Source organism: Trachypithecus francoisi, unplaced genomic scaffold, assembly GCF_009764315.1.
Source record: "Trachypithecus francoisi isolate TF-2019V2 unplaced genomic scaffold, Tfra_2.0 Lachesis_group8, whole genome shotgun sequence".
Classification (NCBI taxonomy): domain Eukaryota; kingdom Metazoa; phylum Chordata; class Mammalia; order Primates; family Cercopithecidae; genus Trachypithecus; species Trachypithecus francoisi.
The window spans coordinates 47964934-47989419 of NW_022681473.1; the positions used below are offsets into that span (position 1 = coordinate 47964934).

At 38.5% G+C, this 24486-nt stretch overlaps 2 protein-coding genes and 1 non-coding gene across 6 annotated transcripts in view; all 3 read left to right on the forward strand.

Annotated features, from left to right (window-relative positions):
* Positions 1 to 24486, forward strand: part of PIK3C2A (phosphatidylinositol-4-phosphate 3-kinase catalytic subunit type 2 alpha) — a 118065-nt gene that overhangs the window by 76306 nt on the left and 17273 nt on the right. For all 4 annotated transcript variants that reach the window (XM_033207885.1, XM_033207888.1, XM_033207889.1 and 1 more), the window contains 10 exons: positions 6476 to 6587; positions 6957 to 7102; positions 9289 to 9477; positions 10258 to 10351; positions 10833 to 10927; positions 11574 to 11754; positions 15110 to 15214; positions 16918 to 17010; positions 19031 to 19160; positions 24037 to 24173. In XM_033207885.1, coding sequence (XP_033063776.1) covers positions 6476 to 6587; positions 6957 to 7102; positions 9289 to 9477; positions 10258 to 10351; positions 10833 to 10927; positions 11574 to 11754; positions 15110 to 15214; positions 16918 to 17010; positions 19031 to 19160; positions 24037 to 24173 — 1282 coding nt within the window. The remainder of the gene's footprint in view (positions 1 to 6475; positions 6588 to 6956; positions 7103 to 9288; positions 9478 to 10257; positions 10352 to 10832; positions 10928 to 11573; positions 11755 to 15109; positions 15215 to 16917; positions 17011 to 19030; positions 19161 to 24036; positions 24174 to 24486) is intronic.
* Positions 385 to 1108, forward strand: LOC117081671 (nuclear cap-binding protein subunit 2-like). Its single transcript, XM_033207891.1, has 2 exons — positions 385 to 570; positions 730 to 1108. The coding sequence occupies exons 1-2, from the start codon at positions 453 to 455 to the stop codon at positions 921 to 923; spliced, it is 312 nt and encodes a 103-aa protein (XP_033063782.1). The 5' UTR covers positions 385 to 452; the 3' UTR covers positions 924 to 1108.
* On the forward strand, positions 13819 to 13925 carry LOC117081809. Its single transcript, XR_004436293.1, has one exon. It is a non-coding gene; the product is annotated as a U6 spliceosomal RNA (small nuclear RNA).

Here is a 24486-nt window from a genome sequence, read left to right on the forward strand (position 1 = left end):
AAGTTTGGGATATGTTACATTCAGCACATGGGTGCATTCTGGAGAATAGATGATGCACACTGGCATATTAAAGCATCTCTAGGCAGGGCTCCGTGGCTCATGCTTGTAACCCCAGCAATTTGGGAGTCCAAGGTAGGCAGATCACTTGAGGTCAGGAGTTTGAGACCAGCCTGGCCGACATGGTGAAATCCCATCTCTGCCAAAAATATAAAAATTAGCTAGCTGGGCCTAGAGGCACACCCCTATAATCCCAGCTACTCTGTAGGCTGAGGCATAAGAATCACTTGAACCCAAAGGCAAAGGTTTCAGTGAGCCCCCCCACTCCTGCCGCAAAAAAAAAAAAAAAAAAAATCTCTAAAGTTCTAAAAGAAAAATTTTTAGAAAAGGAGAAAAAAGCATCCCTAAAACTTTGTAGTCAAGAAGCCTATTTAGCTCGTCCGCTTCTCTGCGCCATGTCGGGGGGCCTCCTGAAGGCGCTGCGCAGCGACTCCTACGTGGAGCTGAGCCAGTACCGGGACCAGCACTTCCGGGGTGACAATGAAGAACAAGAAAAATTACTGAAGAAAAGCTGTACGTTATATGTTGGAAATCTTTCTTTTTACACAACCGAAGAACAAATCTATGAACTCTTCAGCAAAAGTGGTGACATAAAGAAAATCATCATGGGTCTGGATAAAATGAAGAAAACAGCATGTGGATTCTGTTTTGTGGAATATTACTCACGCGCAGATGCTGAAAATGCCATGCGGTACATAAATGGAACACGTCTGGATGACCGGATCATTCGCACGGACTGGGACACAGGCTTTAAGGAGGGCAGGCAGTACGGCCGTGGGCGATCTGGGGGCCAGGTTCGGGATGAGTATCGGCAGGACTATGACGCTGGAAGAGGCGGCTACGGAAAACTGGCCCAGAACCAGTGAGTGATGAGAGCTGTCACTGACCAGCACTCATTTAGCTTGTTGAATTGACTGAAGAACATCACTGAAAGTCTGCAAACGAGCCCATTTTTACCAAGCTTTGATCAGTGTCTTTACTGAACTAGAAGCCTCTGAAAGTTATTAAAGGACAGAATCCAAAAAAAAAAAAAAAAAAAAAAAAAAGCCTATTTAACTGGGTCTTATGACAATATATTTACTATAATAACAAACACTTATATTCATCTGAGTGCTACACAGGTATCCTTGTATTTCTCACAACTGCTCTATGAAATAAGTGGTATTTTTATCCCTTTTTACAGGGGGGGATATCAAAGTACAGAGATTAAGTGACTCTCCCCAGGGCACTTAGCTAACACGTGGTAGAATTGGGACTTGAACCAGGCAATTTAGCCACAGGGTCTACATTCTTAACTATTACCCTATATTAACATACTCAAACTTAGTTGATACCATGACACTTTTTTGTTGTTCTAGAATATATCTTTTGAAACCTTGTGTTCCAAGGGACAGTTTGGGAAATGGTTTAATAATAGATCTATTTAACTTAAGATAAAACAAATACTGAGAATGAAAATTTCTGCTAATCTAATACTTTTTCTTCTTAAATGGCATATACCCCATTTGATTTGCCAGTAATCATCTGTTGACAATAATAGGATGTTCAAAACACTGACTTTACAAATTTGTTCTTGAAATATTATTTTCACATGTGCTTAAAAATAACATTTATTGGCTGGGCACAGTGGCTCACACCTGTAATCCCAGCATTTTGGGAGGCTGAGGTGGGTGGATCACTTGAGGTCAGGAGTTTGGGACCAGCCTGGCCAACATGGGGAAACCCCATCTCTACTAAAAATACAAAAATTAGCCTGGTGTGGTGGCGCACGTCTGTAATCCCAGCTACTTGGGATGCTGAGGCAAGAGAATAGCTTGAGCCTGGGAGGCAGAGGTTGCTGTGAGTCAAGACTGCGCCTCTGGACTCCAGCCTGTGTGACAGAGCGAGACTCCGTCTCCAAAAGAAGAAAAAAACACATTTATGTAATAAATATTTTTCTTTCTTTTAATCACTTCCCCCATATTCGAGGAGGCAGTGTAAGATTTTTTGTTCTCTACATTTTGGTGGGTTCAGATTTTAATACCTGACATAATTTTGAACTACCAAAGGCTAAAGAAAGGCAGTTGAAGGGATTACTATTAATGGTGTGTATTAGGAACCTTTTGCTAAATATAGTACATTACTACTCTAAAATAGAATATGTTGATAATACTGTGAAGAATTGTGTTCTCCACTGTCTGATAAATTAGTGTCAGAGAGCAGTTATGTGAAAGTTAAATATAATTTCAGCATTATCATTAATTTTTATAAATAAATTCTGAAAACCTTCCTGCTCTTGAAAGCACCAGGAGTCTTTGCATAATTAGAGAACTATCTACATTTTGCCACTTTTATTGTCTAGTAATAAATGGTTTTGTTAGATAAATGATATTCTTTCATAATTCAGGAGACTGTCAAGCAAAGGGCAGTTGACTTCTGCTAGACATTTAAATAGTTTGCATCCAACACTCTGCTGTTAAAATAGTGAATAGATTGTATTAAGCTTGAGACTGCCAAGTAGTGCAGGCAACCTAGGTAATGTTAGGACTTCGCATTCAAGGAATACTCAGAAATTAAGAGAGAAGATGATTAAGAGAGATGATGATTATTATTATTATACTTTGTTTCTCTACATTAGTACATGTTTCTCTACATTAGTACATGTTGAGAAACAAAGTGTCATGTAGAGAAACAAAGTGTATAATATAGTTGAGTTAACCACTGTGTTATAATGATTAGTAATCCCAGTCTTGAAATTCTTTATGAAATAATTTCCATTGAAGGTAAAATCTTATTAATGGTCACTATTATTGAAGTCAAATGACTCAAAGGCATTTCATGCAGCCTTAATAACAAATGAGTTCTTTTTTAAAAACCTTTTCTTTTCTTTTTTTTTGAGATGGAGTCTCACTACGTTGCCCAGGCTGGTCTCAAACTCCTGGCCTCAAGTGATCGATCTTCCCACCATCCAATCCCAGATTATAGGCGTGAGCTACCATGTCCAGCACAAATTAGTTCTTAACTAATTTTTCTGAAAACTGGCACATAAACAGAATTAAGCAGTTAACCTGTCTTTCCTTTACAGTTATTTCTGACGGTTACCAAATAATTTATGTGGTGAAGTTTTTTTTGTTTTTGTTTTTGTTTTTGTTTTTGTTTTTGAGATGGAGTCTCACTCACTCAGACTGGAGTGCAGTGGCATGATCTCGGCTCACTGCAACATCTGCCTCCTGGGGTCAAGTGATTCTCATGCCTCAGCCTCCAGAGTAACTGAGATTACAGGTGTGTGCTATCACACCTGGCTAATTTTTGTATTTTGGGTAGAGATAGGGTTTTGCCATGTTGGCCAGGTTGGTCACAAACTCCTGGCCTCGAGTGATCCACCTTCCTCGGCCTCCCAAGTGCTGGGATTACAGGCGTGAGCCACCGCGCCTAGCAGTAATTGATATGACAACTTTTTTTAATAGAAAATCTTGAGCCCGTTATGGTGGCTCAGGCCTGTAATCCCAACACTTTGGGAAGCCGAGGCGGGAGTTTGAGACAACTCTGGCCAATATGGCGAAATCCTGTCTCTACTAAAAATACAAAAAAGTTAGCCGGGTATGGTGGCTCGTGACTGTAGTCCCAGCTACTTGGGAGGCTGAGATGGGAGAATCGCTTGAACCCGGGAGACAGAGGTTGCAGTGAGCCAGGATTGCGCCACTACACTCCAGCCTGGGTGACAGAGCAAGACTCCATCTCAAAAAATAAAAAAAGAGAGAAAATCTTTAGATAATAGATGCAGAAGGAATGGTAGAATTAGAATATTATAATTTTGCAACCCATGCTGAAATAATAGATTTTGGCTAGGGTTTCTCAATCTTGGCAATATTGACATTTCAGGCCAAGTAATTTTTTGTTGTGAAAGACTGTTTTGTGCATTGCAGGATGTTTAGCGGCATCCCTAGATTCTACCCACTAAATGCCAGTTGTCCCCCTCAGTTTACAACCAAAATTATTTGCAAATTACCAAATGTCTGCTGGAAGGAAAATCACTCCCAATTGAGAACTATTGATCTAAGCAGTGATCATCAGTACCACCTTTTTTGTTTTAAAACCTTACAGTCTGTGAAAATGCCTTCCTAAAACCATTAAATAGTTTTTCTGCAACTTCATAATTGATGGCTTAAACTGATAGCACTTGAACTAAACTGATCAATAGTAACATCACAGAGAGATAACACAAACAATGTGTACCTTTTAATTTGATAGAATAAGAAGTGGTATACAATACCAACTGCGAAATAGTAAGTATTCTTGCCAAAGAATTAAATCTGAATCAAATCAGGCCTCTAGGTCTAACTTCTTCTGTGTGGAAAATACAGGAGGACATGTTAAATGACACCGGAGGAGTATAACCAACAAAATTCAGGATATGGAAAATTCTATAGAACAAAAGGCCTGGTATCATCAACAAATAAATAGCAAGGTGGAGAAAAAAAGAGAAGGAGACCAAACAAGAGTTAACGAACTTTTTCTGCAAAGGGTGCCAGATAAAAGTAGTTTAGGCTTTGCAGACCTTATAGACTCTGTCACAAATGCAAAAGCAGTCATAGACAGTACATAAACTAATGAGCATGGCTGTGTCTGGTAAAAGTTTACTTACAAAGCCAGTTTACACGTGGCTATAAATAAGCTTTGTAAAGGCAGGTTGGAGTTTGCTGACCCTGAGTTAAAAGATGTTTAAAAAGACGTCCAAATGTATTGTGCCACTGCACTCCACTCTGGGCGACAGAGCAAGATTCCATCTCAAAAAAAAAAAAAAAAAATACATCCAAATGCAAGTGTTAGGCCTTACTTGGATCTTGTTTTAAGCAAATCAACTGTTTTTTAAAAACATCATTTATGGGACAATCAGGGACATTTGAATAGTGACTAGGTATTTTATGGTCTTAAGTAATTATTGTTAATTCTTTTAGGAGGGATAATGGTATTGTACTTATTACAGGAAACTTTATTTTTTAGCGATATGTAACAGTATTTATAGATGAAATAATATCAGGATTTGCCTTAAGTCTAGTTGGAAGTAAGGGTGGTTCTTAGACATAACGGACTATAGCCCGGTGGTGGCTCACACCCGTAATTCCAGCAGCTCAGGAGTTCAAGGCTGCAGTGAGCTGTGATCACTCCACTGCATTCCAAGCAGGGTGGCAGAGTGAGACCCTGTCCCCATATATATGAGACGGATTACAATGTATCCAAGATTCAAAGCCTGTTTGTCAAGAGAAAATCTTAAAACTGGAGTCTAGTTTTGGTAAAGATATTTGCTGTTTGAATAAAATGAACAAATATTTGACAAACTTTATAGTTTTCTGCTTTTGTATATCTTATGTTGTTTTTCAGAAATTTCATCTGTGTAAAGATATGTCAATATCTTTGAAAGAATGTTTTGATTGAGTAGGCCATAAATTAGTAGTCTAGGGCAGGGGTCAGCATACTTGAGCCCATTGCTTCTTTTTATAGATACAAATACAGTTTGTTAGAGCATAGCATGCATATACATTTATGTGTTGTTCATGGCAAATTTGAACTACAACAGCAGAATTTAGTCTTGCAGCAGAGACTGGTCCGCAAAGCCCAAAATATTTACTCTCTGGCTCTTTATAGAAAAAGTTGGCAGACCCCTAGTCTAGAAACAGATGAAACTTCTCATATCTGGCCAGGTGTGGTGGTTCATGCCTATAATCCCGGAACTTTGGGAGGCTGGGGCAGGCAGATCACATGAGCCTTAGGAATTCAAGATGAGCTTGGGCAACATGGTGAAACCCCTTCTCTACAAAAAAAAAAAAAAAAACACAAGCATTAGCTGAGCATGGTGGCATGTGCCTGTAGTCCTAGCTACTTGGGAGGCTGCGGTGGAAGAATCATCTGAGCCCAGGGAGGTCAAGGCTGCACTGAGCCATAGTTGTGCTACTACACTCCAGCCTGGGTGACAGCAAGACCCTGTCTCAAAACAAAACAAAAAAACTTGTTTTGTTTTCTTTGGCATGTATTTTTGATCTAATGATTAAAGTCAGCAAGCAGTTCTGTAATCCAGACCACCACCTTGATGATATATTTCTTTGTAGAAAATCTTCAAAGACTATTCTTAACCTTCCTATTTATAGAAGTTGTTTTCTGAGTCCTTACATTTTTTGTGTTCTGTCCTCAACACCATTTTCCCCAAGATAATGTCCTTTAATTATCCCCCTCTTTGTTCTCACCCTACACTTCAATACATTTACCCTACACCTAAAAAGTTTCAGTACAATGTGGAGAGTGAATCCTTCTGATATGTTCTTAAAGATATCCTTTTTATTTAGTTGATCTAATACTAACTTTTCAAATTCATTACATGTGTTGTGAATTTTGAATTAATTTTTAAAATGAAAATCATATTATTCTTTTTACATCTATGAAGGTTTTTAACATGTGGAACTAAACTTCTATACCTTTGGACTTCATCACATACAAATTCTATTCCTGGAACAGTTACCAAAAAAGGATATGTCATGGAAAGAATAGTGCTACAGGTAATGGTACTTCTTGACATGTAGAGAGGTGTAAATTGAAATTTCTTCATAAAATGTGTACGCGCATACCATGACTTGGGTTGTTAAAGAAACCTAACTGATCTTGTTTTAATCTCAGGATCTATCTTCTATTTTAATATCAATATTTCTGAGAAGCAGTAAAACATGCAGTGTACCCATCCCAAGAAATATGTATGTGCTATTGAGAATTACCAACAATGGTAATCAGTTGCAACAAGAAGCATTAATTTAATATTCAATGTAAATACACCCTGATTGCTAAGAAAAAATCTATTGTCTTAAAGACAAAGAGGTTAATGTGGCAAATATGTAGACTGTAATTTGATCAATTTCTGTTAAATTTTAAAGGTTGATTTTCCTTCTCCTGCATTTGATGTAATTTATACAACTCCTCAAGTTGACAGAAGCATTATACAGCAACATAACTTAGAAACACTAGAGAATGATATAAAAGGGAAACTTCTTGATATTCTTCATAAAGACTCATCACTTGGGTATGTTCTGTTTATTCTGTTTTGTGCTAAGTATCTCCTATAATGTAAAAGTCAAGTTAAGGCTTACATTAAATATCCTGATTCTGTTCATGATTTATCAGCTTTCTTGGTGTGGAAAGTTTTCTATTTACTTTTTTTCAATAATCTACAAAATTTTTGTCTTGAGGGCCAGCTAGTATTTAACTTATTTTTGAAATTATATAAAAAGACTACATAACTGCATAAAAGTTTAGAAATTTGTCAAGTCAAACCTTTTTACTTAAACAAAAAGCAAACAATAGACTGGCAACTATATTTACAATAAATATCAAGAGTTTTTTTAACCGTAAAGAACTTCTTGTTAATAAGATTAAAACCAACAACTCAGTAGTCAAGGAGACTAAGTATGAACAAGCAGTTTTTTTAGAAAAATACAATGCTTTTAAACAATCTGAAAAGATGTTCAATTTCTCAGTAATCAAGGAAATATAAATTAATTCAAGATACCATCTAACACATCAGAGTGGCAAACATTAAAATACCTTGTTAAAAGTGTTGATAAGGATATATAAAATGGGAATTATACATTTGCAGAAGTACAAAAAGCTACATCTCCTTTGGAGAGCAATTTGGCAAAATCTACAAGGTTATAATATGTATATTCTGTGACCCAGCAATGCCATTTCCAGTTGTATAAAACTCTTTTATATTTTCTTATGGAGACAAGAATATTCACTGCAGTATTTATTTGGATTATTGAAAAACTGTTTGGAGACTGGGCGTGGTGGCCCATGCCTGTACTCTTGACACTTTGGGAGGCTGAGATGGGAGGATTGCCTGAGCCTAGGAGTTGGAGACCAACCCTGACAATATAGTGAGACCCTGTCTCTACAAAAAAATTAAAAGTAGCCAGGCACAGTGTTGTGCATCTGTAGTCCCAGCTACTCAGGAGGCTGAGGTGGGAGAATTGCTTGAGCGCAGGAGGTCAAGGCTGCAGTGATCCATGATCTCATCACTGCACTCCAGCCTGGGCAACAGAGAACACCCTGTCTCAAAAAAAAAAAAAGGAAAGAAAAATTGATTGGAAATGTCCATCAATAGGGATTAAATTAAGACACATTTATCTGGTACAGAACCATGTAACTATTAAAAATGAGATTATAGACTGAACGTGGTGGCTGACACCTATAATCCCGGCACTTTGGGAGGCTGAGATGGTGGCACACACCTGTAATACCAGCTACTTGGGAGGCTGAGGCAGGAGAATCACTTGAACCCGGGAGGCAGAGGTTGCAGTGAGCCGAGATCATGCCACTGCACTCCAACTTGGGTGACAGAGTGAGACTCCGTCTCAAAAATAAATAAAATAAAAATAAATAAATAAAAATGAGATTATAGCTATATGTACTAATGTTTAAAATAGGTTAGCTGAAGAAAACCAGGAGTAGAATCGTGTATATAGTGTTATTACCATGAAAATAAAGGAAAAAAGAGGATCTACATATATCCACATGTGTGCCTTTGTATGAATAAACTATCTCTGGAAGATCATACAAGCTTAGGTGTTTGCCTCTTGGGAGGGGAATTAGAAGGAAAGAAATTTCACTATGTACCTTTTTCAGTATTTGAATTTTTTCATTACTCCACATGAAATGAATATATATATATACACACACACATATGGATGGATAGTAAAATAGTGAAACATTTCATTCACGTAAACATTTGTGATTAAGCTTAAAACAATTAGGATCTTCAAGTCCTTTTCATTTGAATATTTCTCAGTTGAACTGTATAAATATGTTCCAAAATTTTATAGTAGTTTTTTTTTTTCATAGCATTTGATTTTATTTGTACAAAATGGATGAAATCCTTGCTGTCTCTTAGGGTGGGATCTGCTTTTTCAGCCTGATTTCTAGTGCCTGGCATCTCATTAGAGCTCAATAAATTTTTATTATACTGAATTATCCTTCATTTTCATAACTAAGGCTCTTTTATCAAGACATAGTCATTTCTTTCAGTTCCCAGATTAGCATTAATTACTGGCATTTGCCATACATTGCATTTTTCTATTCCAAATTAGTATTAATGATTTTACGAAGAAGTAGCTGTCCCAAATAAATAAATTTCTTCTTTATATTTTTAATCATTGAGATTTTATCATTATGCTATCACTGAGAAGTAATTTAATTCTATTATATATGCAGACTTTCTAAAGAAGATAAAGCTTTTTTATGGGAGAAACGTTATTATTGCTTCAAACACCCAAATTGTCTTCCTAAAATATTAGCAAGTGCCCCAAACTGGAAGTGGGTTAATCTTGCCAAAACTTACTCATTACTTCACCAGTGGCCTCCATTGTACCCACTAATTGCATTGGAACTTCTTGATTCAAAGTAAGTCAAATACATTTATTTGCTCTTGTTTTATTGTCAGTTTTTCCAGTAAGGTATGTTGCCAGAAGTATTTCCTTTCCTTTTAACATGAAAGCAATTCAATATAATGCAAATGTGTAAATGTATATTTATACAAACATATCTTCTGCATTGAAGTTGTCAGTAAAGCATTTCATGTCCTTTAAAACTAGCCTAAAGAAAAGGTTAGGTTATACATTTTGAATAACTTATATTTTTATGATGTGGGCCAAAATTAATTTTTGTAAACTTAAGATACCTAAATAGGCCAGGCTCGGTGGCTCACGCCTGTAATCCCAGGACTTTGGGAGGCCGAGGCAGGCGGATCACAAGGTCAGGAGATCGAGACCATCCTGGCTAACACAGTGAAACCCCATCTCTACTAAAAAATAGAAAAAATTAGCCAGGCGTGGTGGTGGGTGCCTGTAGTCCCAGCTACTCGGGGAGGCTGAGGCAGGAGAATGGCATAAACCCGGGAGGCGGAGCTTGCAGTGAGCTGAGATCGCGCCACTGCACTCCAGCCTGGGCTACAGAGCGAGACTCCATCCCCCCACAAAAAAAAGACTCCTAAATAATCCCTAAATTGAATCTGTATAGCACAATAAGATTGTCTTCTTACAAAAAGAAGACATACATTGCTTTTGAATAAAAGAGATATCTTAGTGTTCTTTGTCAGGACTAGATTGAGATTGTGTTTTCAGGAAATAGAGCTTCACTGGAAAGAAATCACTGTCCAATCTTGGTTTTATGGTAATCTTCTAGATTTGCTGATCAGGAAGTAAGATCCCTAGCTGTGACCTGGATTGAGGCTATTAGTGATGATGAGCTAACAGATCTTCTTCCACAGTTTGTACAAGTGAGTTTTTTTTACTAGATTACCTCCCTTTATACTTTCACTCTAGTTTTTGATTGGAACTTGCTAAGGGATCCCCCTTCTGTTTAGGTTAAAAGTAGTTTTGTAGTGTGGGAACATTGAGGGGCATTGCATTTGGATTTAGTGTGAATTTTTTCCCACTGTTGTCATCTACCCCATTTGAATATTGTATACAGGTACCTGTATTTTTAGTTTTCAGACTTTTTAGAACAAACCAGACTTGAGCTTTTCTTTGATTTTTCTTTACTGGTGAATTCAACATAGCTAATGAGTGTTATTCTATGCTTTTGTGCTTGATTTATTCATTTGGCATAGGTTAATTCATCTGTCTAATTTTTATAAGTATCATCTTTCATCAGTAAGAGTAATACTTGCTTTATATAGTTTCTCTTTTGATAGTTTTATTGGAGCACTTTAACATGGGGACGGACCACTAATAATTCTTATTTTCTTTTACGTGTAGGCTTTGAAATATGAAATTTACTTGAATAGTCCATTAGTGCAATTCCTTCTGTCCAGGGCATTGGGAAATATCCAGATAGCACACAGTTTATATTGGTAAGATTTAAATTCTATTAATTACCGTATTTCCATTCCTAGAATTTATAGAAATGCCATACTCTGTAAGTCTAAATGGCATGCCACACTACTTATTGTGGATACCAGATATTTTATTGAAGTTATTATATTTAAAGGAGCTAAATTTACCCTCTAATGCAAAAATTTGAAAACCCTCATTGCAAAAATTTGGTATCTTATAGCTCTATAATAATGAATGGGTTTTGACTTGCTTATATAGCTTAAAATAAATTTCTGGTTATCAAAAATTGAGGCCAAGCGTGATGGTTCATGCCTGTAATCCCAGCACTTTGGGAGGCTGAAGCTAGTGGATCGCTTGATCTCAGGAGACTGAGATCAGCCTGAGCAACATGGTGAAACCTCATCCTTACCATACATACAAAAAAATTAGCCAAACATGGTGGTGTGTGCCTGTAGTCCCAGCTAGTTGGGATGCTGAGGTGGGAGGATTGCTTGAGCCTGGGAGGTGGAGGTTGCAGTGAGGCAAGATCACACCACTGGACTCCAGCCTGGGCAACAGAGCCAGACCTGGTCTCAAAAAAAAAAAAAAAAAAAATTGAACTTACTTTTCCAAGAGGTTCACCTAGTTCTTAGAATGACTAACATAAATATTTTGCTGTATTAGGCTTCTCAAAGATGCCCTGCATGATGTACAGTTTAGTACCCGATACGAACATGTTTTGGGTGCTCTCCTGTCAGTAGGAGGAAAACGACTTAGAGAAGAACTTCTAAAACAGACGAAACTTGTACAGCTTTTAGGGGGAGTAGCAGAAAAAGTAAGGCAGGCAAGTGGATCAGCCAGACAGGTATGTACCCATAAAAGGTAATACAACTGTGTCGATGTTAAAGGAAGGATCTTTATGGTGCTGACTGATTAAGTTGCTACTCTTAATTGGTAGACTCCCAGTAGAACTCTAACTATACCCATGCTATTTGGGGCAGATAAATTCAAAGATTGTTTAAAATATATAGGAACATATTTCACAACCTATTAAAATCAATTATTTTCCCATGCTTATTTATTTCCATGCTTATTTATTCCTTTCTGATGAAAATTGTCTTCTTAAATTCCTTTACCTCCATTATCAAAGTCCACAGTATTTTCATCACACCAGAAAGAAAGCATGTCCCCATTTTCCCGTCCCAGCTGCTAAACTGTTTTCTGTCAATATGGATACGTCTGTACTTCTATATGAATATTCTGGACACTTCATGGCCTTTTCTATCTAGTTTCTTTCACTTAGCATAAAGTTTTCAGAGTTCATCTATGTTCCAGCATGTTTACTACATGCCGTTTTTGGTTGAATAATATTCCATTGTGTGGATATACCACATTTTGTTTAAACATTCATCAGTTGGTGGACATTTGGGTTGTTTCCACTTTTTGACTATTAATAATAATACTGCTGGCCGGGCGTGGTGGCTCACGCCTGTAATCTAGGCACTTTGGGAGGCCCAGGCAGGCAGATCACGAGGTCAGGAGATCGAGACCATCCTGGTTAACAAGGTGAAACCCCATATCTACTAAAAATACAAAAAATTAGCCAGGCATGGTGGCGGTCACCTATAGTCCCAGCTACTCAGGAGACTGAGGCAGGAGAATGGCGTGAACCCGGGAGACGGAGCTTGCAGTGAGCCGAGATGGTGCCACTGCACTCCAGCCTGGGCGACAGAGCGAAACTCCATCTCAAAAAAAAAAAAAAGAATAATACTGCTATGAATATTCATGTATAAATTTTTGTTTAAACAACCGTTTTCACTTAAGAATGGCATAGCTAGGTCATATGGTAGTTCTCTACTTAATTTTTTGGAGAATCGTTAGAATTATTGTCTGTAGCAGCTGTATCATTTTACATTCCCGCCAACAATATAGAAGGGTTCCTGTTTCACCACATTCTCACCAACATTATTTTTTTTCCTGGTTTTTGATTATAGCCATTCTAGTGGGTGTGAAGCAATGTTTCGTTGTGGTTTTGATTTGAAGTTCCCTAGTGACTAATGATATTGAGCACATTCTCATGTTTGTTGGCCATTTGTATTTCTTCTTTGGAGAAATTTCTATTCAGAGTCCTTTGTCCATTTTAAATTAGACTGTCTTTTTGTTGTTGAGTTGTAAGAGTTATTTATATATTTCGGATACTAGACCTTTATCACATACGCTATTTGCAAATATTTTTTTCATTCTGCAGTTGTCTTTTTACTTCCTTAATAGTGTCCTTTAATATATTAATACAGAAATGTTTAACTTTGATGAAGTCCATTTTATCTGTTTTTTTCTTTTGTGGCTCATGGTTTTAGTGTCATATCTAAGAATCCATCATCAAATCTAATGCCATAAAGATGTTTACCTGTGTTTTTTTCTAAGCTTTTCTAGTTTTAGCTCTTACGGTTAGGTCTTTGATCCATTTTGAGTTAATTTTGGAATGTGGTATGAAGTAGAGGCCCAACTTTATTCTTTTGAATGAGGTTATCCAGTTGTCTTAGCACCATTTGTTAAAGAGACCCCCTCCTTCCTCTTTTTTTTTTTTTTTTTTTGAGACAGAGTCTTGCTTCTGTCGCCCGGGCTGGAGTGCAGTGGCCGGATCTCAGCTCACTGCAAGCGCCACCTCCCAGGTTTACGCCATTCTCCTGCCTCAGCCTCCCGTGTAGCTGGGACTACAGGCGCCTGCCACCTCGCCCGGCTAGTTTTTTTGTATTTTTTTAGTAGAGACGGGGTTTCACCATGTTAACCAGGATGGTCTCGATCTCCTGACCTCGTGATCCGCCCGTCTCGGCCTCCCAAAGTGCTGGGATTACAGGCTTGAGCCACCACGCCCGGCCTCCCTCCTTCCTCTTGAATGGTTTTGGCATGTCAAAAATCAGTTGACCCTGTGCTTGCTTTGGCAACACATACACTAAAATTGGAATGATACAGAGAAGATTAGCATGGCCTCTACACAAGGATTACATGCAAATTCACGAAGTGTTCCATTAAAATTAAAAAAAAAAAAAGTTGACCACATATATGGGTTTATTTCTAGACTCTCAATTCTATTTCATTCATCTATATGTCTATCCATATGCTATATATGGTTGTGTTTTTTTTTTTTTTTTTCCTTTTTCCTTGAGACAAGGTCTCTGTTGCCCAGGCTGGAGTGCAGTGGTGTGATCACTGTTCATGACAGCCTCAACCTCCTGGGCTCAAGTGATTTTCCTGCTTCAGCCTCCCAAGTAGCTGGGATCACAGGTGTTTGCCTGGCTTTTTTTTTTTTTTTTCTTGTAGGGACAGGGTTTTGCCATGTTGTCCAGGCTGGTCTTGAACTCCTGGGCTCAAGCAGTCCTCCTATTTTGGCCTCCCAAAGTCCTAGGATTACAGGTGTGAGCCATCCACCCAGCCTATACTTTTTTTAATTACCATAGTTTTACAGTAAGTTTTGAAATTGGACAATGTGAGTCCTCCTACTTTGTTCTTTTTCATTATTATTTTGGCTATTCAGGGGACACTTGCAATTTCATATTAATTTTAGGAACCATGTATCCATTGCTGCAAAAAGGCAGTTGGAATTTTGATAAGAACTATAGATTAATTTGGGGAAGTATTACATACAATCTTAATTATAAACTATTACCTCTATACACATTGTTTACCTATTTTCTCTTTACTAAACAATACTGCAATGAACTTTGGTTGGTGTGTACATTTTTACTTCTTTGCTAGTATTTCTTTCAGAAAATTCCTACAGGTGAAATAGCTGAGTCAAGAGCAACATATATTTTTAGTTATAATAGTTGTTACATTGCTCTACAAAAGAAGCTACACCTGTGTACACCTCTCTCCCTACCAATAAATTATGAAATTGTTTTCTAACACAGGATGTTGTTTTAAATTTTCATTTGATAGGTGAAAAATTGCGCTCATTTTTGTTTGGTTTCTATTTCTTTGACTATTAGTGAGCTTTAACATTTTTGTATACATTGGTTGGCCAAATGTACTTTTGCTCACTATATTTATAGCCTTTGGCCATTCTAGTTTTATAGTAAAAATTAACTCTCTTTAGTAACAACCTTTTTTTGACCATTTGACAACTGGGCATTTTATGACTTGTATCCACAGCATAACTTGTCTGAAAAATAGATCTTTATTTGCATTATGTACTTACAGTATCACATCTCTTTCTATAGGTTGTTCTCCAAAGAAGTATGGAACGAGTACAGTCCTTTTTTCAGAAAAATAAATGCCGTCTCCCTCTCAAGCCAAGTCTAGTGGCAAAAGAATTAAATATTAAGGTGACACATACAATACTTAAAAGTTCATATTACATTTGAAAATAATAGGAAGAAGGCAAATGGGCAGGTATGCTTAAGGCAAACGAAGGTAAAACCTGCATAGGTTGGTTATAAGCATGGATGGTTGTGATTAGGATCCATATTTATCTTAGCATATTTTTTACCTAACCACCATTCCTGAAAAAAAAAAAAAAGTATAAAATTATTTACTGCCTTGGGCTTCATTTTTTTAAATTGGTCTCACCGTCTTTTTTGTTGTTGTTGTTGAGACAATGTCTCACTCTGTTGCCCAAGCTGGAGTGCACTAGTGCGATCTCGGCTCACTGCAACCTCCACCTCCCGGGTTCAAGCAATTCTCCTGCCTCAGCCTCCTGAGTAGCTGGGACCACAGGCACATGCCACCATGCCCACCTAATTTTTGTATTTTTAGTAGAGACGAGGGTTCACTTTCTTGACCTTGTGATTCGCCTGCCTTGGCCTCCCAAAGGGCTGAGATTACAGGCGTGAGCCACCATGCCCGGCCTTTTTATTTTTTTGAGACAGAGTCTTGCTGTGTCACCCAGGCTGGAATGCAATGGCGCGATCTCGGCTCACTGCAACATCCGCCTCCCAGGTTCAAACGATTCTGCTGCCCCAGCCTCCCGAGTAGCTGGGATTACAGGTACCTGCCACCATGCCTGGCTAATTTTTGTATGTTTAGTAGAGATGGATTTTTGTCATGTTGGCCAGGCTGGTCTTGAACTCCTGACCTTAGGTGATCCACCGGCCTTGGCCTCCAAAGTGCTGGGATTACAGGCATGAGCCACCATGCCCGGCCAGTCTCACTGTCTTAAATTAGCTTTTTAGTCAGTTTCATTTTAAAAGTAAGATTTGATCATTGCTAATAAAATTTTTAGTTTTTATGAATACTTCCATGGCTAATTAATTAAAATAGTACCATAAACAGAAGAATGGAGGTCTCGTCTAAGATCACAGTGATTTAGAAGAAGGAAAAGGATATCACAAGATGTTGTGTTCTGTTGATGGATTAAGACATTTCCAAAGCTCAAACTTTAAAAGTTTGTGTCTCAAGTTTTTGCTTCTCTGCCTAGCGAGAAGATGTTTTAGTCAGATATGCTATGTTTAAGTTTCAAAAAGTATCTTTACATATTTGTTATCTTCCAGAGAGTCTAGAAAAGCAATTCTAAATTAGCCGGGCGTAGTGGCGGACACCTGTAATCCCAGCTACTCGGGAGGCTGAGGCAGAAGAATTGCTTGAAGCCGGGAGGCAGAGGTTCGACCTTGAACCTGGGAGGCAGTGAGCTGAGATTGCACCACTGCACTCCAGTCCAGGCAGCAAAAGCAAACTCTATCTCAAAAAAATAAATAAAATGAAAAAGCAATTCTCATGTGTTACTTCATTTGCTGCAATTCAAAGGAACAAGTGTTTAGCTGGGCCTGTAGTCCCATCTACTCAGGAGACTGAGGCAGGAGGATAGCTTGAGCCCAGGAGTTAGAGGTTGCGGGAAGCTATGGTTGCATCACTGCATTCCAGCCTGGGTAACAAAGCAAAACGCTGTCTCTAACAGAAATAAAAATAAAAAATAAATCTAAAAAGAAGCCACAAAGGAAGAAGTGAAAGGGGAAATGCATAAGACAAAAAAAAAAAAAAACTATATCTATTTTTATTTATCTTTCTAATGCTTAACATGTTGTATTTGCAGTCGTGTTCCTTCTTCAGTTCTAATGCTGTCCCCCTAAAAGTCACAATGGTGAATGCTGACCCTATGGGAGAAGAAATTAATGTCATGTTTAAGGTGAGTAAATAATGTTACTATTTTTTAATGGCAGTTTAGAAATTTTTTTATCAAATTACTTTCCCAAAATTGCAAAGGTGATTTTATTTAATATATTTTTAAATTCTTTTATTTATTTATTTTTACACAGTCTTGCTCTGACACTCAGGCTGGAGTGCAGTGGCGCAATCTTGGTTTACTGCAACCTCCACATCCTGGGTTCAAGTGATTCTCCTGCCTCAGCCTCCCAAGTAGCTGAGATTACAGGCACCTGCCACCATGCCCGGCTAATTTTTGTATATTTTAGTAGAGACGGGGTTTCACCATGTTGGCCAGGCTGGTCTCAAACTCCTGACCTCAGGTGATCCACCCACCTCAGCCTCCCAGAGTGCTGGAATTACAGGTGTGAGCCATCGTGCCCAGCCAAAAATTTTACGTGTTTTGATCATGATTTGTATAGTTTGAAGAAAGGACAAAGAATTTTAGTTAATTCAGTGAGTTGGACATGTGGACGTTCATAAAGATTGCTTCTACTGAACCACCTTTGATATATATAATAAATTCCTTTGTACTCAGATCTGGTTTTGAACTCTATATTTTGTTTTATCGATGTAGGTGCCTTTTTCTAAACCAGTAACATCTGTTTTGAATACAAGAATTGTATGTGTTAAGTTTTATTCTTTTAATTTAATTTTTTTTTTTTTGAGATGGAGTTTGCTCTTGTTGCCCAGGCTAGAGTGCAATGGCGCAATCTCAGCTCACCACAACCTTCACCTCCCGAGTTCATGCAATTCTCCTGCTTCAGCCTCCCAAGTAGCTGAGATTACAGACATGTGCCATCACATCCAACTAATTTTTTGTATTTTCAGTACAGACGAGGTTTCACCATGTTGCCCAGGCTGGTCTCGAACTCATGACCTCAGGTGATCTGCCCGCCTCGGCCTCCCAAAGTGCTGGGATTATAGGCGTTAGCCACCACGCCCAACCAAGTTTTAATATTTTTTAAGGCAAATTCTCCTTATTCTTTTCCATAATTTTCTTGGCTAGTCTCAGAATGTATTCATTATCATGTGTTTTTAAATTATTTTATCCAGTTTAAAAAAGAAAATGAAAACTTGTTCAGGTTTTAGTTAAAAAGTAATTCATTTTGGGAGGGTTAATTTTTTTAAGTAAACTTTTCATTTTGAGATAATTATAGATTCATAGGCAATTGTAACAAACTGTACAGAGGAATCCTGTGTACTCTTCCTCATAGTAACATCTGGTATAACTGTAGTGCAGTATCACAATCAGGATATTGGCATTGATACAGTCAAAATATAGAGCATTTCATTATCCCACAGATTCTCCATGTTGCCTTTTTAGAAAACTGAATATAGGCCAGGTGCAGTGGTTCACGCCTATAATCCCAGCACTTTAGGAGGCCGAGGTGGGCAGATCACCTGAGGTCAGAAGTTCGAGACCAGCCTGGCCAACATTGTGAAATCCCATCTGTACTAAAAATACAAAAATTAGCCAGGCATGGTGGCAGGCGCCTATAATCCCAGCTACTCAGGAGGCTGAGGCAGGAGAATCACTTGAACCTAGGAGGCGGAGGTTGCAGTGAGCCGAGATCACCCCTCTGCACTCCAGCCTGGGTGAAAGAGCAAGACTCAGTCTCAATAAATAAATAAATAAAATAAATAAATAAACAAATAAATAATTGAGTGTAATTCACATACCATAAAACTGAAACTTTTAAAGTATACCGTTCAGGGAACTAAGATATGAAGAGGTTAAGTATCTTTCCCTAGAATGCTGCAGAATGGTAAAAAGGCAGTTCTGTTCATCTCATTGGTGTGTGCAACCATGCCCACCTAATTTTTGTGTTTTTAGGAGAGGCGGAGTTTCCATCACATCGGCCAGGCTGATCTCGAACTCCTGACCTCAGGTGGTCTGCCCACTTTGGCCTCCCAAAGTGCTGGGATTACAGCTTTCATAGTATGTAATCTGTTAAGTCTTTTGGAGATGTACAAGTTTGTTTTGTTTCCTTGATATCAAGGTTGGTGAAGATCTTCGGCAAGATATGTTAGCTTTACAGATGATAAAGATTATGGATAAGATCTGGCTTAAAGAAGGACTAGATCTGAGGATGGTAATTTTCAAATGTCTCTCAACTGGCAGAGATCGAGGTAAGTTTATTAGCTGTGTCTTGATGTCTTATTTTTTTCCTTGAACTTAGCTTAAAGTGTACCTGCCCTAAAGGTTCTGATGCAGATACCCTGGTATCACAGTTGTTTCTTATTTTAATCCAGTGTTACTTTATTGATTGTTGCTCATAATTAAGTCTCTTTTAAAAATAACTTAGTGGCTGAGCATAGTGGCTCGTGCCTGTAATCCCAGCACTTTGGGAGGCTGAGGTGGGTGGATCACATGAGGCCAGGAGTTTGAGACCAGCCTGGGCAACATGATGAAATCCTATTTCTACTAAAAATGCAAAAATTAGCCAGGTGTGGTGGTGTGCCCCTGTAATCCCAGCTGCTCGGGAGGCTGAGATGGGAGAATAGCTTGAACATGGGAGGTGGAGACTGCAGTGAGCCAAGATTGTGTCACTGTACTCCAGCCTCGGTGACAGAGTAAGACTCTATCTCAAAATAAATTTTTAAAAAAATTTTTTTAAACTTAGTGTAGCCTAAATAAATGCTTTGCAGTAGTCAGAGGTGTCCATTAATTGACCCAGTGAGGATTTTATGGTCTTTAGCTTTTAAACTTAAAAATAATGCCATATCTCTGGGTGCAGTGGTTCTCACCTGTAATCCCAGCATTTTAGGAGGCCAAGTGCAGGAGGATCACTTGAGTCTAGGAGTTTGAGACCAGCCTGGGCAACACAGGGAGATCCTGTCTCTACAAAAAGAAATAAATAGTCTCAGCTACTCTGGAGGATGGGGTGAAAGGATTACTTGAGCCTGGGAGGTTAAGGCTTCAGTGAACCGTAATCATGCTACTGCACTCCAACCTGGGTAACACAGTGAGACCTTGTCTCAAAACCAAATAAATAAATAAGGCCTTATCTAAGTTAAATCAACTTTGATTTTATTTTTGTAAAATAAAATCATACAAAGTTCTTTTCTACTAATAGCAGATTTCTATCTTATTGTTTATTGAACCATTTTGAAATAATGAATGTAAAACATCCTAATATCTGATATGCCATCATTATTGGCAGCCATCATTATTCTTATTCAACAAATGTTTGTTGTTTACCATCTATAAAATGGTAAGAATATGTGGTACTTATATTTTAGAAGGAAGCAATAATACATACAAGTAATCAGAGTATGCTTTAATAAGCTGAAAGCTCTAAAAGTTGTAAAGGCAATACTGTCAGGTTTTAAAGGAAAGACCATCTGTTGTTGGTGGAAATGAGAAACACTTCACAAATTCTATGCATAGACACTAGGAAGTCACCTGAAAGATAATCATCCTTTCAATATTTGCCATTCAACGTATGCTTAAATGCCTATAATGAAGGGGAATTCATTGCATTTCAAGGCAGTTCATTCTATCCTGTGCAGCCCTGATAGCTATAGATTTCTTTTTCATATTCAGGTGATTAATGGGGACTGAGTCCTGGTGTCTTTTACCCATTGGTTACAGTTCTGTTCAGAGACTATCATATAATTAAGTTAAATCCTTCTTCACCCTTAACAGTATTGTGGCCTCAGATTCTGAATTCTCAATTCTTCAGCCATTTATGAAAGATTACATTACCTTATCACCTTATTTTTCTCCTTGCAAATGATTCAGGTAATCTGTTGTCTCTAAGAATGACACCTGGATTTTGTAGAATACAAAAGGGTGACCATAGTGTCACACATGTGAAACCATAAATAAAATTAGTAAGTCATCATCGTACCAGCTCCTGCTAAGCCATGTCTTGGCCATCCTGTAACTTGTACATTTTCTTTTTCTTTTCTTTCTTTTTTCAGAGATGGGATCTTACTCTGTCTGTCACCCAGGCTGGAGTGCAGTGGTGTGATCATAGCTCACTGTAGCCTCAAACTCCTGGGCTCAAGAAATCCACTTGCCTCAGCCTCCCAAAATTAGCTGGATATGATGGCATGCACCTGTGACATGCCACCACACCCAGCTAATTTTTTAAATTTTTTCATGAAGACAGGGGTCTCACTATGTTGTCCAGGCTGGCCTCGAACTAGGCTCAAGCAGTCCTACCACCTCAGCCTCCCAAGTAGCAGGGAATGTAGGCATGCACCACTGTGCCCAGCTATGTACTTGTACATTTTTGTATCTTAGAACCATGTGTAGGATGTCAGCTATTAACTTTGTTGTATTTGATACACTACTTTCCTATTTGTTGAGTTCGTTTTAAAACCTGATTTTTGAGTGTTACAGCTCTTTTAGAATTCACATAGCAGAGGCCGGGCACAGTGGCTCACGCCTGTAATCCCAGCACTTTGGGAGGCCGAGGCAGGTGGATCCCTTGAGGCCATAAGTTTGAGACCAGCCTAGCCAACATGGTGAAACCCCACCTCTACTAAAAATACAAAAAATTAGCCAGGCGTGGTGGTGCACGTCTGTAGTCCTGGCTGCTGGGAGGCTAAGGCACGAGAATCTCTTGAACCTGGGAGGCAGAGGTTGCAGTGAGCCCAGGTGGCGCCACTGCACTCCAGCCTGGAAAACAGAGTGAGACTCTGTCTCAGAAAACAACCAGAAAAAAAGGAACCAGATGAATTCATTCTGCCATATGTAACTAGACTACTAGAATTAGAATCTGGCCCCCCATACTTTCTATCCGGGTACCCTGGCAGCCTTGGTCAACTTCTGTTTCCTACAATCCTTTGTCCAAAGCAGAGTTCTGTTTTCATGTATTTTATTTTAACACAAATGCATCTCCTTCATTTTAAAAATATATCAATTAATTTTTTAATTGTATAAATAATATTTGCATATAGTAGAATATCCAGGTAGTGTATAACAGAATAAATTGAAAAGTGTTCATTTTCTCTCATACCTTCATCCTCAACTCTAGGTACCCTCTTTCCACGATATAACTACTTGTGTAGCCTTCTGGAAATGTTTTGTGTATATTCTAATATGCACAACCATCTTTTCAAACGCAAAAGTACAGTTCTCCATCTGGATTTTGTCTTTAACATTATTTTTGAGATCTTTCTATCAAAGCTCATAATTCCTCCCTTACTGTTTTCTTTTGTGTAAATATCACATAATTTATTTGTCTGATACTTGTTTGCTTTTTTATTTTTATTTTTTGAGACGGAGCCTTGTACTGTTGCCCAGGCTGGAGTGCAGTGGCGTGATCTCAGCTCACTGCAAGCTCTGCCTTCTGGGTTCACGCCATTCTCCTGCCTCAGCCTCCTGAGTAGGTGGGACTACAGGCGCCTGCCACCATGCCCGGCTAATTTTTTGTACTTTTAGTAGAGTTGGGGTTTCACTGTGTTAGCCAGGATGGTCTGGGTCTCCTGACCTCATGATCCGCCTGCCTCAGCCTCCCAAAGTGCTGGGATTACAGGCATAAGCCACCGCACCTGGCAGATACTTGTTTTAAAGGAGTCAGAGAGAAAATAAAAAACAATTTGTTCAGCCAGGCATTTATATTTCAATTAGGAGGCCAAAACATATACTTGAGATTTAATCATATCACAAGGTCAGTCTTCATCTGTTCTTCCTTTGAAAGTGCTAGTGTATTCTGGAAGATTCTTATCTTGCCCAAATATATGATTAAAGAAAATTTTTTGTGCTGAAGTGGGACAGTGTGTATCTTATATGTAACTTGACCAGCTAGGTCAGTGTCTTCTTGTTTGTAATTAAAATAGTTTTCCTCGCTGGGCACAGTGGCTCACGCCTGTAATCCCAGCACTTTAGGAAGCCAAGACAGGCAGATCACTGAAGGTTGGGAGTTCAAGACCAGCCTGGCCAACATGGTGAAACCCCATCTCAACTAAAAAAAAAAAAAAATACAAAAATTCACTGGGCATGGTGTTGGGTACCTGTGATCTCAGCTAGTTTTCCTTTGGGGATTAGTACATGGATGTATAGACTAGAGAGTCTGAAATAGTCAAAATTGATGTTTACATGTTAGATACTTTTGAAAATAAAGAATAAGGGATTAGTACATGGATATACAGACTAGAGAGTCTCAAATAGTCAAAATTGATGTTTACATGTTAGATACTTTTGAAAATAAAGAATAATTTTGATTGGTGGCCAGACTTGATTTTTTTTTTTTTTTTTTTTTTTTGGACAACAGGGTCTTGCTGTCGCCCAGGCTGGAGTGCAGTGGTGTCATCTTGACTCACTGCAACCTCTGCCTCCTGGGTTCAAGTAATTCTCATGCATTAGCCTCCCAAGTAGCTGGGACTGCAAGTTTGTGTCACCATGCCTGGTTAATGTTTGTATTTTTAATAGTGGTGGAGTTTTGCTATGTTGGCCAGGCTGGTCTCAAACTCCTGACCTCAAGCGATCCACCCGCCTCGGCCTCCCAGAGTGCTGGGATTGCAGGTGTGAATCACTGCACCCAGCCAGACTTGAATTTTTTTGAAAGTAACAATTGCTAGCTGGTTTCTTATGTCAAAGATTGAAAACTAACTTTTTAAAAGGCATGCAGCCATAAAAGAGAATGAGTTCATGTCCTTTGCAGGGTCGTGAATGAAGCTGGAAGCCATCATTCTCAGCAAACTAACACAGGAACAGAAAACCAAACACCTCATGTTCCCACTCATGTGGGAGTTGAACAATGAGAACACGTGGACACAGGGAGGGGAACATCGCAACCGGGGCCTGTTGGCAGGTGGGAGGCAAGGGGAGGGAGGACAAATACCTAATGTATGTGGAGCTTAAAACCTAGGTGACGGGTTGATAGGTGTAGCAAACCACCGTGGCACATGTATACCTATGTAACAAACCTGCACATTATGCACGTGTATCCCAGAACTTAAAGTAAAATTTAAAAAGTAATAATTTAAAAAAATGTTTAAAGGCTTACTTTGGGGAGACAGTTTTACATAGCTTAATATTTTATCGTTAAAGGCATGGTGGAGCTGGTTCCTGCTTCCGATACCCTCAGGAAAATCCAAGTGGAATATGGTGTGACAGGATCCTTTAAAGATAAACCACTTGCAGAGTGGCTAAGGAAATACAATCCCTCTGAAGAAGAATATGAAAAGGTAATTAGCATGTCTCCTCATTCCAAAAAGCTTTGTCAAAAATATATTACAAAGGTTTTAAGTGCTTTCATTTTCCAGGTCTGGTGACTAAATCATCATTAAGTCAGGAAAAGAGCATCTTTTTCTAAGTATAGGAAAGAATGTAAAACAGAATGCATTTAATGGCAGGAATCTGAGTGAAACCAATGCTAAATTACACCCCCAAAAAATCCTAAACACATACTTAGAGGCCAGCAAAACAGAGGCATTTTTCTAACCCAGAATGTTATATTTCCCAAAGATCTTGGAAGAAGTTAGGGAAATGAGTAAAACG

What these genes read in the sequence shown, in the direction of transcription:
- LOC117081671 (XM_033207891.1), top strand. Translation starts at nt 453, where the DNA reads ATGTCGGGGGGCCTCCTGAAGGCGCTGCGCAGCGACTCCTACGTGGAG. An exon ending in AAAATTACTGAAGAAAAGCT is followed by an intron (nt 571 to 729) that starts GTACGTTATATG and finishes ACTCACGCGCAG; the next exon opens with ATGCTGAAAATGCCATGCGG.